Source organism: Corvus moneduloides, chromosome Z (assembly GCF_009650955.1).
Source record: "Corvus moneduloides isolate bCorMon1 chromosome Z, bCorMon1.pri, whole genome shotgun sequence".
Taxonomy (NCBI): Eukaryota; Metazoa; Chordata; class Aves; order Passeriformes; family Corvidae; genus Corvus; species Corvus moneduloides.
Window position 1 is genome coordinate 42,174,489 of NC_045511.1, and position 14,769 is coordinate 42,189,257.

The 14,769-nt window shown below is 39.5% G+C and overlaps 1 protein-coding gene across 2 annotated transcripts; it reads left to right on the forward strand.

Moving 5' to 3' along the window:
* Positions 1-475: 475 nt before the first annotated feature.
* On the forward strand, positions 476-10,340 carry RFK (riboflavin kinase). 2 transcript variants are annotated; one of them, XM_032096057.1, is made up of 4 exons: positions 476-787; positions 2,383-2,534; positions 4,226-4,328; positions 4,861-10,340. In XM_032096057.1, the coding sequence occupies exons 1-4, from the start codon at positions 706-708 to the stop codon at positions 4,989-4,991; spliced, it is 468 nt and encodes a 155-aa protein (XP_031951948.1). In that variant the 5' UTR covers positions 476-705; the 3' UTR covers positions 4,992-10,340. The 2 variants fall into 2 exon arrangements, with proteins under 2 accessions (XP_031951948.1, XP_031951949.1); XM_032096058.1 differs by lacking the exon at positions 476-787 and adding an exon at positions 1,517-1,582.
* The last annotated feature ends 4,429 nt before the right edge of the window (positions 10,341-14,769 follow it).

A 14,769-nucleotide genomic window follows, 5' to 3' on the forward strand; every position in this document is an offset into this window, starting at 1 on the left:
TTTGGCCTTTTCTGAGCGAAAAGGCAAATTTAGGGCTACCAAGGGAGCAACAATCCCTGTCTCCACGCGTGGCGCAGGGTGCGAGGTGCAGCCCTTCGGGTACGAGGGTCAGGACGTGGCAGCTGGTGCAGAACAGTCACAGCTGTCACTGCGCAGTTTCCATCGGAAGAAACTGCAGCACGGACCAGACCCAACTGCCCTCGGAGAGCCGAGTGTGACGAAACCCATGGGCACCAGGAAAGGGCACGGCGCTGGCCTTGACGAGCGACGATGCCTCCTAGCGCACGCCAAGGCTCGCCGCCCCTCGCAGGCACCGCCCGCCGCTCAATCGCCGTTCGGCTCCGCCCGCCCCGCTTCGGCCGGGATCGCCGTTCGGCTCCGCCCGCCCCGCTTCGGCCGGGATCGCCGTTCGGCTCCGCCCGCCCCCCTCCGGGCGCGATCACCATCCAGCTCCGCCCGCCCGCTCCGCCCCGCCCCACTCCGGCCGGGATCGCAGTCCCCTGGCAAGGGAGGGCACACTGGGCATGCGGGGCGGGCACGGCCATTCTGGAGGGTGGCAGGAGCCGCCGGAGCGTTGCGTGGATCGCAAGCCTGAGCGCGCATTCTGATTCCTCCCCTGTCGTTGGTAGCGCCCTGTGCGGGAGGCGGTGGTGAGCGGTGCAGCGGCGCGGCGGGCCCGCGGTGCCGGCGCCTTAGCGCGGGGCCATGAGGCACCTGCCGTACTTCTGCCGCGGGGAGGTGGTGAAGGGCTTCGGCAGGGGCTCCAAGGAGCTGGGCATTCCCACGGGTGAGCGGGAGCGGGGGCCACATCTCCTGGAAACAACACGGGCGGGGTGTCCCCGGGTCTGGGCCCGGCCGTGGGGCTGGGGGTCCGCGCCGGGCCCCGGGAGCGCTGCCGCCGGTGAGGCGCCGGGCGGGGGGTTCTGCAGCCGGTCCCTGTCGCGCCCCTCGAGCGGAGCCGTGCCGTGCTCCTGCCAAGCAGCGGTGCAGCAGCGCTGTGACTCAGGTCGCCTCACCTCGGAAGTCGCCCGGCTGCCCTGCACAGCTGCGCTGTTGTTACGACTTGTGCTTTCCGAGAACGGCCCTCCCTCCTTCGGTATCAGCGTTTTCCTGACGCTTCCCTCCCTCCCCCCCCCACCCCTTGCTTAGCGTTTTGCACTCTCCCTTGTGTTATTCTCTACACCTCAGTCTGTAAAGAGGTTTCTCTGAGTTTTGATGTTTGTTCCTTTTTTCATCTAGTGGTCGTCATGATGTACAGCATGTAGATAAGGGTCACATTCACGGTGCTGTGGTGTGGCAGCTTGGGAAAATATCCCTTCACATAAACCTCCGATAGGAATAAGGAAGGGAGTAGAGTAGGCATTGGGAATCGCAGCAAGGAAGAAAGTTCAAGGGGTGTAAAGCAGAGTTTGAAATAGAGCAGGTGGGCTTGGCCTACAGAGAATATATTTTCCTATTGCCCATCTCTGTTTCAGTTGTCTAAATGCAGCCAGATGACTACTGCAAGAGAATTTTGACCTGCCTTAAACAGACACTGAGGTCAGAGGTCATATGGCACTTCTTCTAATGGACATGAAACTTCGTAAGGTTACGCTTATGGTGCTGGATTTCTGACATCTGAGAATGTCACATTCTTCTCTTGTTTATAAATGGTGTGTTGGTATTAGGGAACGGGGAAAGGAAGCTGTTAATGTCTGGGAGCTTTGATAAAAATTTGGTAACTGTCCTTTCAAATCAGTTTGATATCTTGCATGAAGAGATCTATTCAGCTGGGAAATAGATGTAGGATAGTAATTTTGAGAGAAGGTTAAATTCAGTCAAAAGGAAATTTTATTTTACTGTAAATATGTACTTTTCAAAGGAAATCTCAAATCCACAGAGGCCTCTGTAAGTGAACTTGTACAAAATTGACAGATGACGAAATAATTATTGCATTTGCTTCTAGATATTTTGTTTCATCAGCAAATATTTTACTAATAAATAGTTCTGAGATGTTCTTTTATAGTGCAGAAGAAAGTTGATTTTTTCCCCTCTCATTTTTCATCATAGTAAAGCTGTAGTAATTGTTCTAAGAATGAAATGTGTTCTGGCTGTAGAAATGACATATTTATTAATTATTATTGCAGAAGAGAAAGGAAACTATAAAATACAGTGGGTGTGCATGTAGGAGATGTAGTAACTCTGGTATTGCCACAGTGACTGAATTTTATGAAGCTGTTTTATACTTTGCCAAATGGTATGTTGTGTTATTCTTATCATCACCAGTGTTATGTTTGTAAATAGTATGTAGGCAGAGTTTGGCTTTTAAGTATTTGAAGATCCTGTTATATTCTTAACTTGCACAAAGTCGCTCACACTTTACACTTTATAAAATTTTTACAGCTAACTTTTCTGAGCAAGTGGTTGAAAGCTTTCCACCTGATATCTCTACTGGTATATACTATGGATGGGCCTGTGTTGGAAACGGAGATGTGCATAAAATGGTTTTGAGCATAGGATGGAATCCCTTCTATAAGAATACTAAGAAATCAGTGGTAAGAATTTTGGTTTTTGTGGGATTTTTATTGTAATAAAAGACCAGATGAATTTTAACAAGATACGCAGGATTTGACTGATGAATGATATCTAGGAATCTGCGCACCATTAGAAATCCATTTGTTATCTATATAATATTTATATTCTGAAAAGAATATAGTCTCTGTAACCAGAGAATATGCAGATGAAGTTGAATAAAGTTTTTTTTCTTCTGTTCCACTGTTTCTTTACTACTTCCAAATTTAAAATATAACAGTACTTGAAATGATGGTTGCTTGAGTTGCTGGTAGCAAATTAAGCGTAAACTTGATAAATGCATTGAATTTACTGGTTATGAGAGCCTTAGAATGAGCTGGAACATAGTAATAATCTGTTGTTCTCTGCAATGTATCTGCATTTCAGATAGGAGATGTTGGGGCAGCTTAATTAGTAATGATTTTTAAAATAATTCTGTTCTTAAATGATGGAATCCATACATGAGGTGCTGCAGCTTAATGTACAGAATAAATATTTAAAGGCATGTAAGGATGTACGGATGGTGAAGTTAAAATCCTGAGCTGTGACGGCTTTGGGGATTTTTGCTGTCAGATGCTGATGTTTTTCCTGAGTCTTGCAGAGCTCTCATGTTGAAAACAATTTTATTTGGACATGAATCTCTGCTTCTAAGTGTTTGTCTTAGGCAAATGTATACTTTAAAAATTTTTTGCGGATAACTTTTCTCAGCAAGTAGTTAAAAGCTTCCTAACTGATAGCTCTGCTGGCGTATGCTATGGGTTGGCCTGTTTTGAAGATGAAGATGTGCATAAAATGGTTTTGAGTGTAAGGTGGAACCGTGTCTTAGTCTGGACTTGCTGTTCAATTTTATCATTCAGTTCCCTTAGGAGATAGTTGTAAAAGCTCTCCTGGAGCTGACTACTTCTATCAAAGTATTCATAGTTATTTAAATGTATCCACTTGTTGATGAAACATTAACATTTCCAGCCTTGGAAATCTTACCACTGAGAAGTTTGGAAGCATTTTTCTTCAAGTCTGAGGGTGTGGGGGTTTTTTAAATTGGTTGGTGTTTTTTCGTTTGGGTTGGGTTTGATTGGTGGGTTGTTTCGGTGTTTTTTTTTTTTTCCTTGGCTGTTTATTTGTTTGGGGGGAGTTTTGTTTGGTGGGGCTTTTTTTTGTTTGTTTTGGTTTTTTCTTTTGTTTCATTTTTAAGTTTTGGTTTGGTTTTTGTGGGGTTTTTTTTTTGTTTTTTTTTGTTTGGTTTGGGTTTTTCTGGTTTTTGGGGTGGTGATTGTTTTGAGGGGGATTTTGGTGTGTGTTTTTGTTTATTGAGGGTTTTTTTGTTTTGTTTTTTTTTCTTTTTTTCTTGGTTTTTTTTTTGTTGTTTGTAGGTTTTTCTGTTTGGTTTGGGGCTTTTTGTTGGTTTTTTCTTTCTTCTTTCTTTTTCTCTTTATACACTTTTTACTCTTTAAGGGAGTAATTTTTTTAAAATTCTATACAAAGTGCAATTCTACTTCCTAATAAAAACTAAAGCCCTGGCCTTTTAATTTTGGATTATACATGCTATATTAAATGTCCCTTTTATTTTTATCTGTTGAGGAGAATTTGAATGTTGAATATTAGGCCTGCATGCTTACAGAGAGGGAGATAAACTCCTAAGTTCATAATAATTGTTCACTTACTTCTCTTCCTTTAGGAAACGCACATTATCCACACCTTCAAAGAAGACTTTTATGGAGAAATTCTTAGTATAGTCATAACAGGATACATTCGACCGGAAAAAAACTTTGATTCCTTAGGTCAGTATTGGAGGTCTCCCTCAAACTAGTTTCTTTTTTGTCTTATTCATGCAAGTTCTGTGTCTTCACTGTATCTCCTTCCATCATGAGATGTTTTATCTGTTAGCCTTTGAAATTCCAGTAAAATTTTTTCATAACTTAAAAATCAAAAAACATACCCCCACATCTTCTAATGTATCACACTAAAAACCCGCATTTTTCTTTCACTTGTCTGAGGAATAATTTTAAAATCATGGGCTTGTCAAAAAAGTCAAGTGTATTAATTTCTTCTTAAAAGGCAGTTTTGTTAGTATTGAAACAGAACTGCTAACATGTCTTTTGGGAAAAGAAGAGGGTAGTGCTGTTAATGGGTAAAATGCAACTTTGGCATGTTAAAAGACATTTTACAAGCAAAGAATTCTGCCTTTCAAACCTCCTAGTTATATTCTACTGCTGTAATCGTTGTTTGAAGTTTTGTGGTGCCTTATTTTCACTTGTTACTGTGTTCAGAATACAAACCAACTTTCAGATATCCCTATTCTTACCTTTTCAGATGCACTCATTTCGGCAATTCAGGAAGACATTGAAGAAGCAAAAAGACAGCTAGATCTACCAGAACATCGTAAACTCAAAGAAGATAACTTTTTTCATCTGCCAGAAGGCAAAACAGTAAATGACAACTGAGAAAACCCATGCAGCCTTTTTTCTTTTTAATTTCTTTTTCTTATTTTGTCCCCTGTCATGGAGCTTTTATGTTTGCACTGCTCTCTGAGATACTTTTGTGTCATATGTTTGTTAGATAACTGAGATCACAACCAACCGTACAAGATGATTTCAGTTTTCTTTTGCCCAGTCATACAAAAGAACTAGAAGGCTGTACTATGTCCTTATAGATAAATTGTGTATCCTAAAGTTACTGGGTCTTTAGAGATCTGAGCACATTCAGAACATGGCCAAAGTTAATTGTAACCTTAAGGTGTGGTTAGCTCATTTAATGAAGAATGTCTGTTTTTAACATAATGTCATTTCAGCTTATTTTCCCATTTTTTATGTCATTCTTAGATCTGGATTTTAGCTTAGAAAACGTTGCTATTGATTGACTCAGAAAATTCCTGCAGTTAGATATGATTAGATAACAATAGCAAGATTAATTCTCTATAGTTCTTGTTTATTATATACTACAGCTGTTATGGCTGAAGCTGTTAATTTAATTGAAATTATTTATTTAAAGTTTATTTGAAATGGAAGAAATCACTGTTGCTCATTGTGTTGCTAGAATCTGAGCTATACCTCTTCACAGCTGACTGAATTTATGACAACATGTGATTTGTGTAGTTTAATTCTGAAGAGGTGTTTCACTTAATTTCAAAAAATGAATAAAAGTGTGAAAGTTGATAAACTTTAAGGTTCAGGTGCAAAAGATGCAGAAACAATATAACAAGACTTCTGCTCATTGCACCTTAAAGGAAGATAGGTAGTGAGACATAAATTTGCATTTTGTGTGCTGCTGGTATTTTTCATAGGAAAATCTTGAGGTTATTCACTGCACTGGCAATAAATGTCTGACTTCAAGGTTGGCATTATTGTAAGGCACAGAAAAATCTCATCAACACTCTGCACTAAGTGCAGGTAAGAGCCAAGGTTTTGGCAGACCCAGTAGATGAATACAAATGAAAGCCTTTGGGGATTTATTGCATAATATATCAACTCTGTAGTGAATATTGGTTATTTTTTACAAGTAGTTGCAGACAGTCCTACTCTGGAATGTGGGGATACAAGTGGGGGTTGGACTAGATGATCTCCGAAGATCGCGTACAACCCTAACTATTTTGTGATAGATAAGTGGAAGAAGTACTATGAGTTGATGGTAATTTGAAAAATACTTGCGAACTATGTAATATATGATTCAGTATCTACTCCTCTTTTCCTGTGATAAATTTTTCTATCCCTTGGTGAATGGAACCAGGTTAGCTACAGTGACTGTCACATTCATAACTTTTTGACATTGCTCTGTGATGTGTCTGGCACATATTCTGAAATTCAGAGTACTTCTTTGAATATGTTTCAGCTGTGATTCTCTGTCTGAACTACGATGTTCAATATGTAACGCACAATTTCTGTAGTGAAATCTGATTAATTTACTCCTTGTCCTGTTGTATTCGAATCCTACTTTTCACTCTAGAGTTTAAGAGAGTTTCAGCAAGGAAGCTGTTTGGGTCTTTGTGGCAGGTGCTGTCAAGATGATAGTTTCACTTCATATTGTTTTAAATTCTCGCTGGTATCATGGGCTATTATTAGGATAGAGGTCTTGAGGAAATCAAGGTCTTGTGTTTGCTCTTTAAGACTTCAGGAGAAAACTTGATTTCTTTTAAATGAATTGTTCATCAGTGCTGTTGATAGCAGAGGCAGATACAATACAACTGGGAGAGAGGGTCACGGGACATGGGACAATATACTTTCTTTTCAAGAAGAAAAATAATTTAGTGGGCTTTTACTAAATAATGTGTTGGAATGTATTTCTAAAAAGTCTGTAAAAGAGTTGTCTTGCAAGATCGATGATTGGAATTTTAAAAAGGAGAGATGAAAGGAGAATTTTTTTTTGCAAAGAGTTTATGCATTCTTCAGATTGTAGTAATGTTAAAATCATACATGTTACTACTCCTTTTAGAGAATAAACAAAAGCCACACTAGTCAACAGAATATGTTGTCAACAATGGATTGTTGTTTATCATGGTACTGTAGCTAAACACTCATAGCTGCCTTTAAAGTTGATTTTTGCCAGTAATGTCATGGGTCTGTCGTGGAAACTGGTGCCTTAAGCTGGTTCTGAATAACACTTTTCTGTATCTGGTAATAATTGCCACTACCAAAAATTCAATTCACCATAGCTGTGCTATGGATAGAGAACAGTAGCAAAGGGAAAACTCGAAAGACTTAGTTCTCTCAAATCCTGCCTGAGGTATGATATATGGATACACTGAACTAAGAAACTGCTCTTTCTGTGTTTGTCTTCAAATTAGAGTGTGTTACTACATCCATTTGCTGACCATATTATTTAAGAGAAAATGTTATACATCACTTTTTAAGCTCAATACATAATTCTGAGCACAGTATAAACTTTATGAAGGATTATATTTTTATATTATGTACAAGTAGCTGTATTTTGGTTGATGTTGCTGCGCTGTACCATTACTAAAGGAACTGTAATCGACAAAGTTTTCCTTCTTGTGTTGGATTTCCTTTCCTTTGCCACTCCTAGCAATGTTAGGTGTCTCTGTTTTATGCAAAGCTTAGTGGGGGTGACTGCCTTATTTTGAATTTCTTAATCTTCCCATGATTTTATATTCCTCTTTGTTACTGAAGGTGCAATGGTTAAATCCCAAGTGGGTTCCACAGAACTCTTGCAAAGTTACAGGATAATCATGAGGTCTTTAGGAGTATCTTAACAGAAAAAAAAAATCCACTTAAGAATTATGGCTTAAAAATCAGTCTTTCTCACATTTGATTCCTTTGTAAAGTTAAGTGTTAAGTGATTAACAGCTCTAGAGCTGTTTATTATCAAAAATGTGAAGGAACTATTCTAAGTCTCAGTCTATTCTCTTAGCCATCTGACCATTCTGGCAACAACTAATAGCACTTTCACGCACTTTTATGTAAAGACTTCGTTCTTCACAACGAGAGGCTGTAAAGAGCATCCTCTTATGCAGTATTAGGTATTTAGGCAATGCTAAAAATCCTGTTGTGTTCCTTTAAGGTAGATTACCCACTGAGTGCTATTTATTCCCTTTGACATAGTTTGGAAGTGCTGAACCACTTTGAAAGATAAGCGGTAAATTTCTGTTGTAAATGCTCTCTGCTTATTTCAGTTCTCTCTAGCCCATGAACGTCATAAAGAAGACAAAAGAAGTTCTTTTTGCCAGTGTACTTCTGGACCGTATTTTGCTTTGCAATAAATTCAGACTCTCTGTGTGTGATGAAACACTATTTAAACCCCTGGAATTAGGTTAATTAGGTGTTGATGATGTATAGAATATTTCTAATACTTTCATGCAAATGAGGAATACTGCGGAGGTATTGTCATGTCATATATGCAGTTCCATTGGGAAACATACTACAAGATTATAACGAAAAACATCAGCTTTGAGCAATACAGATGCACCAGATGATACCAACAAGTCTGGGTATGAGAGCTACTGTATTATGAATTGCTTTCCAACTATAATTCCACAGAGTAAACTATTGGCACCTATCCCAGTGACATTAGATAAATATGCCCATCTTGTTTATCTGCATGTTTTGGTAGTGACTGACATGGTTCTTGGTAAAAGTGTAAGGACACACTTTGAGTGGATGGTTGTAGTGACAATGCACACATACATATAGGCAAAGGATTTGCTCTCTAAAGAGTGAACAAATAGATTTTCTTAAAGCAGTGTGCATCTAAAAGCCTACAAAAAGCTTTGAAGAGACCGCTTTTAGAAACCATGCCCTCGTCATGATCTTTCTTGGATGAAATCATGAGCTCAGCATGCTAGGAAAGTACTAAATACAGTGAAGTAATTCTGTGAGAAAGGCAGCATAGCAGAAAATCTATAAAGTAGTAAGGATTTCTCTAAAACACTGACTTCCATCCTATTCTCATTCATCTTCCTCATCCCCCAGAAGTCCATTTTGAAATATATACTGAACTGTTGCCATCCTATCCCATATATGCTGTATCTTCATCTCCAGTCTTAATCACTTGATGTTCTTGTAGTAGTTGCTTATGTGGGAAGGAAAGGCTTTGGATTGATGTACAGCCTCTCATACCCTCCCCCGTTAACAGCTGTGGCTTTGCCTTGCTTTATTCTCCAGATCCTTGTAGTGATTCCAACTGAAGTTCCAAATCAGCTGGTAGGAAAGTAAGTGGTTTGGATTTTGTTCTATGGTGGTAGAATGGATTACAGTACGCAGTCATCTGATAACAGCAGTTAAAACCCCTGAAATTATGTGAGATCAGGTAGGAGAGGTCATTGTTTTAAATGACCTGTGAAGTGTAGAAGTGTAGGTTAGAGCACCGTTTTTAATGTACTTTTAATGCATTACCCCTCCAATACCTCAGTTGTACTCTTGCAGCTGTGATGGTATAAGGCTAAAGAAAAGGGCATTGGTAGGACAGCTATAAGGTTTTTTATTATGTCAGAAATAGTCAGAAGCAGGGAAGCTAACAGGGACACAAACACAACTCACTTCTAACCTTAGGCTAGAAACACAAAACACTCAGAAATAGTTTTAACTTTGATATCTAGAAAAAACTGAAGACTGGTTGTGTGGCCTGAGCTTGCTTTTCTCGGTTGTATAGTTTGGTTTAATCACATTTTTTCACTCCACAAATCTATATGCAAGATGCTGTTGCTGTTTGAAAGCTTTTTCAAAACGAGGTGATTCTCACATGATGATACAGTTTGCTATCCATTGAAATAGGTACTTTCTAGTCAACTGTTTATTAGAAGCATGGGTGTTTTAGAAAATAGGAGAGAGAAGGTGGCACGTCCGGAATCAGCTGCAAGTAAGCCCTGTCTATTCTGGTGATGGAGCAGGGGCATTATGTCGTGTGACTTCACCTCAGCAGCACACTTTTGCACTTTTCTGCTTTTCATTTTTAAATGTCAGCTTAGTCAGTCATAAAGCTCTTAAATGCCAGTACTGCTCTTCAGCAAGGTCGTACCTGGCGATTTTTGCTACAGTCGCAGCAGTCTGGGCTGTTTGAAGTCACCACAACAGGGTGGGCAGCAGCCTTCTTCACTGTACAGGGGCATGTTAGCTGGATACAAGAGAGAACAAAAATAAGAATATTAAAAGATTACCTGCCCTTACAGGAATACTCTCCATTGTTCACATTGTGTTCAATAGTTAAAAGTTTGGTGTACAAATCACGAGAGAAAATGCCTCCAAATGGGCACTTCTTATCCTCGTGTCTCCTGGACTTTGTATTCATCCACAAAACAGCCTGAGTTTCGTATTTCACCCAATAAACTGTCTCTATGCACGAGATACACACCCAAATGCTCTCTTTCCTAGAAAAACAAGGCAGTATCACAACACAAAAAAGAGTCATCTAACTTCCCTTCAAATACACACTGAGCACTTCTGTTATTCTTCACAAAGAATCGCATGTGAAATGTCCAGCAGGAGAAGGTCAGTATTAAAAAAAAAAAGAATCCTGAGCCTGGTCTTGAAACTCTGTGTACCCACAAAGCATAGTTCATGGGTGTTTTGAAATTTGTGAAAAAATTCTTCATGGACTGCAAGGACTGTGATGGACTTTTGCCTTTCTTCTTTTTCCCTCTTATCATCATTCTATCATCTGCCCTGAAGAGGGGTCCCAAAGAATTTGCCGGGTCCTGGCAGGGTCCTGGCAGAGTCCTCCATATAATGCACATAACAGAAGAAAGATGCCGACTGTCAGGGCAAATGTGGGACATGAAACCCAGGCCAAAGTGCTGAGCCTCTGTGGTCACTAGCAAAATGTCAGCTGTTGCAGCCCTTGCTGCACAGCCTAACGAGTAATTGAGGGTCTGAAAGGAAGAGTGAGCAATGGCAAAAGAGGTTAGTAGGGATAAAACTCTCGTGGTCTATAAGCTGTATTAAACATTTAATACTTGTATTTTATATGCTTCACTGACTTTTGGTCTTTGTTTAAGGAAATAAATCAAGGCAGACATTTATTGTGAAAAATTCTTCATATCCTTTACTGCTTATGTCCATAGGGCCATTCTCTTCTTTAAACTGATTACCCAGCTTTTTTATTTTCTCTTGTCAGCTCATTTTCCCTGGCACCCACAGCTTACTGTGGTGCAGGTGTGAGCTTTAAGGGCAAGCAAACCAGGTGTCTGCCTCTCATGGTGACATCAGAGGCAAAAGAAGAGTGGATTGGGACACTCAAAACTTGAAGTCAGTTTCAGGGAGCAACAAGAGCATCCAGGAGCCAGACTGCAGCTCTGTGGGGTCACCCAATGGTGGAGTCACCTCCATGCAGAGGTAGTGGAGCAAGATGAGCCAGAAGATGATAGCTTAAGGAGGAGGGTGTAGTGGAGCAGGAAGGAAAAGCAGTAACTCAGGTCCCTAAGATTGGAAACAGTCATCTGCGTCACTGAGTCCGGGGGCAGCATATTTACCTGGATGTTGATAAGGATGTCTGATTGAAGAGCTGCTGGGAAGTTTTTTGAGACTTGGAAATCAGGATTGTTAGAAAGGGCTGCAGTTAGAGCAAGTGTCTAGCACACAGAAGCCCAACACCTCATCCCCGCTCTTGTTATGCTGTTTTTTTTTATTTCTCCTTTCTGAAGGGCTGAAATCCTTTTCAGCCAAGCACACCAGCCAGTCAGGTAGTAGGGAGGAAAAATAGTGGCTACAGAAGCACAGTAACCTGACCAATTTCAAGGTCTCCCTTTTCAGAGATAAGAGTGCCTATACAAGATCAGTGAATCTTCGTAATCAGACTGTTAGCAAAGTCATTGCTGCCTACCCTAGGAAAAAGAAACTCAGTAATTCAGTGCGGTCTGTCCCACTAACTCATCCTGCCATCTGAACTCAAGCCAAGGGTAGGTGCAGGGGTGCACCTCATCCCAAGCCTCTGGGGGCTGCAGAGACCACCCCAGTGCTCCGTAATTTCTTGAAGAAAGATTTGAGTAACCTCTTTGCATTATCTATGTATTAGTTAAATATTTTGATATAGATTAGTAGTACCACTAGCTACTTCACTAGTGGAGTGAAGAACTAGAGACACAAAGACTTTTTAAAATGCCTTTTCCATTTTTCTGTAAGTTTCATCCTTCTTCGGAAGAATGATAATTTTGTTCTGCTTTCCTTAGCTGTTTTCAGTGTAAGGATGTGGATGTCTTGCAAGGCTTCCTGCAATGCAAGGCCCTAAGAGTTTAGATAACTTCTTTCTCTCACTGACATACTGTCTGTATTTGCTTTTTTTTTCTTTGCTGAAGATCCATTTTTCTACAGAGCATATTAAAACATCCAGCAGCCTAGTCTGTCTAAATGTCCCTGGGGGTAGAGGGTAGTCCAAATCTCTCTCAAGCCTCTACATGTACCTGGTTGTGCTAGCACATGAACATTTTTAGCTTGCTTATACAAGTAACACTCAAAGTAACTTGCTGATGAACTCTCATCCCTCTCGTAAGATGCAGAAATTCACTTTCACCAGACTTTGAGAGACTGTTTTCTCTCTTCATATTTTTTCATTACTCTATTATTGAACAAGTCCTTACGTACTATCCTACTGGGTATCATCTCTAAGAATGTAAGGAATACCCTAAGAAACCTGGATGTTTGATCTTAATTGTATTGAATTGAGCAGTATTCACATTTTCCATCATTCTATCCCCACTGCAGTGTAAATCCTAATATTATTTTTTCTCCTTTTAGACACCGGTCATTTGGCATGCTCTGAAAAAATGTTGAGTAGTTGATGGTATGTTGGACAGCCATATAGTTTTAATGAACGTGTTTCACTTTACTCTAAAACCTTAGCTGAAGTAAAGACACCTCTGTTTCTGGTGTCTGCCTGTGGTTGGACATCCTCCATTCTGTTGTCAGTGACTTCTAAAAATTTCAGAACTTGTCAGGGCTGAATTCTGACTTTCATTGAAATTGTCTATGGACCACATACGTAATATATAAAAATTCTTATTTTTCTTCTTTGCATCCATCCACTTTATCCTGGTTTATGTTTTGTTCAATTTTCTGTGTTGTTTTAAAAATTTAACCCTGGTTATGAGTGTGAAAAACATGACTGAATTATCTGTTAAAAGGGACCTTGATCCTGATAAGATAATGGTTGTAATATTAAAAAAAAAATAAATAGCAATAAGATAAGGTTCTTATCTTATTGAATTGAGAAGAGATTAACTACTGCTGAAGAGTACAATTTCAAAAACATCTGAAGCCTTGCAAGTAAAAATAAAGATTTTTTTAAGGTGAAGTACAGGCCCCCTGCCACCTGCCTTTAATATTTGCTCCTTTAGCAGCTTTTGTTCTTTTGTGTAATAGTTTCCAGTCCCCCACAGAGGGTAATGTACACAAGCAGGTGGTCTTAATATGTTTCATGAGTGACAACCTTTAATGTTACAGTCAGATACAAATGTTTAAATGCCTCAATTTTTGTACTTCTCTTGTCAACAAAAGGAGTGGAATTAGACTTTCTTTTATTAAAAAATCAATTTTTTGCATGTCTGAAACATCATAGAATGGGCAGTTGTGATACAAAACATCTTCCTACTGAAACCTGTGCCGGGTATTACGTCAAGTAATATAACTAGAGGTTCCCCCAAAACAGCTTCACAGATTTGCAAAGAAAACCAGTCATGACAAAGTAAAATGTTTATCCTTGGCCTTTGAACCACTGCTAAATAAAAACAGCAAATTACAGGGTTTAGCTTGTCAGTTAAAATTTTACTCAGGATAGTGTGACAGGTTGTTGCATAATGCTGCAGGAGAACTAATTAATTAATAACAGAATTTCTTGCCTTCATGGGAAGACTGCCAGTTTGGAGGCTTCATCTCTCCTGTTGCAGCCTATCATTCATTGTTCCTTGCATAAAAGCAAGTCTCACGTAAAGACAAATACTTACTCACATCATGTTGAACTGTTTTGTTGTACTTTTTTTCTGCTCTGATGTCTACTACTGTGCTTTACTTGAGAATCCTGTAAGTCTCTGTTTAAAATGTTCAGTCTGTAGCTCTTCTGGTTGTAAGTGAAACGTGTAAAAGTCCCATGTTTATGATGTAAATCTGAAATTTTTATGAAATCATGGATCAGAGGCTACTGCAAACTAGCCATATTCTGTAAATGGAGCATTTACTCCAGAGGAAGCACTCTATTCTATTATTGTTATACTGTTGTGGATTTTTAAAGACAAAAATATACTGTTTCCAACCTACTGAGCTGGTTTTATCAATATATGTACTTTCTTGTTGGCTGGTGTTTGTTTCTTTGGGCATTTCTATATGGTTTTCTTTCACCTAAACTTGAACACCTTCTATTTAAAAATCCTATTTAGGCCAGGCTCTGCCTTAAGTGCCACATTGATTCTTGTGTCTTTATCAAAACATTCACAACATTGTCATACATCCAGCTGATCTCCTCTATTTCTGGAAACCAAGAAACTGATCCCACTGTGCCTTTTCTTGAGCTAAGGTTTAATTAAGAAGCTACTGTTGTGCTCTGCCCCTTCAGTCTATTCTGATGCCTAGCACTAAAATTCTTCATATTTTATGAATTCTTCATATTTTATGAATTCTTCAAACTTTAGGAAATCTTGGGTACAAAACCTGAAAATTTGTACAGAATTTGTTAATGAGAAGACAGTAACACCCTTCCAAATGGTCACAGAGATCTCATTACTGCAAGGTGTAGATGGCTTGGTCTGATGGCAAGTAAACACAGTCTAATTTAATGCAATTCTGAACT

Coding starts and splice junctions, on each gene's coding strand:
- RFK (XM_032096057.1), top strand. CDS start 706: ATGAGGCACCTGCCGTACTTCTGCCGCGGGGAGGTGGTGAAGGGCTTC. Junction 788..2,382: donor GGAGCTGGGCATTCCCACGG/GTGAGCGGGAGC, acceptor AAATTTTTACAG/CTAACTTTTCTGAGCAAGTG. Junction 4,329..4,860: donor AAAAAACTTTGATTCCTTAG/GTCAGTATTGGA, acceptor TTACCTTTTCAG/ATGCACTCATTTCGGCAATT.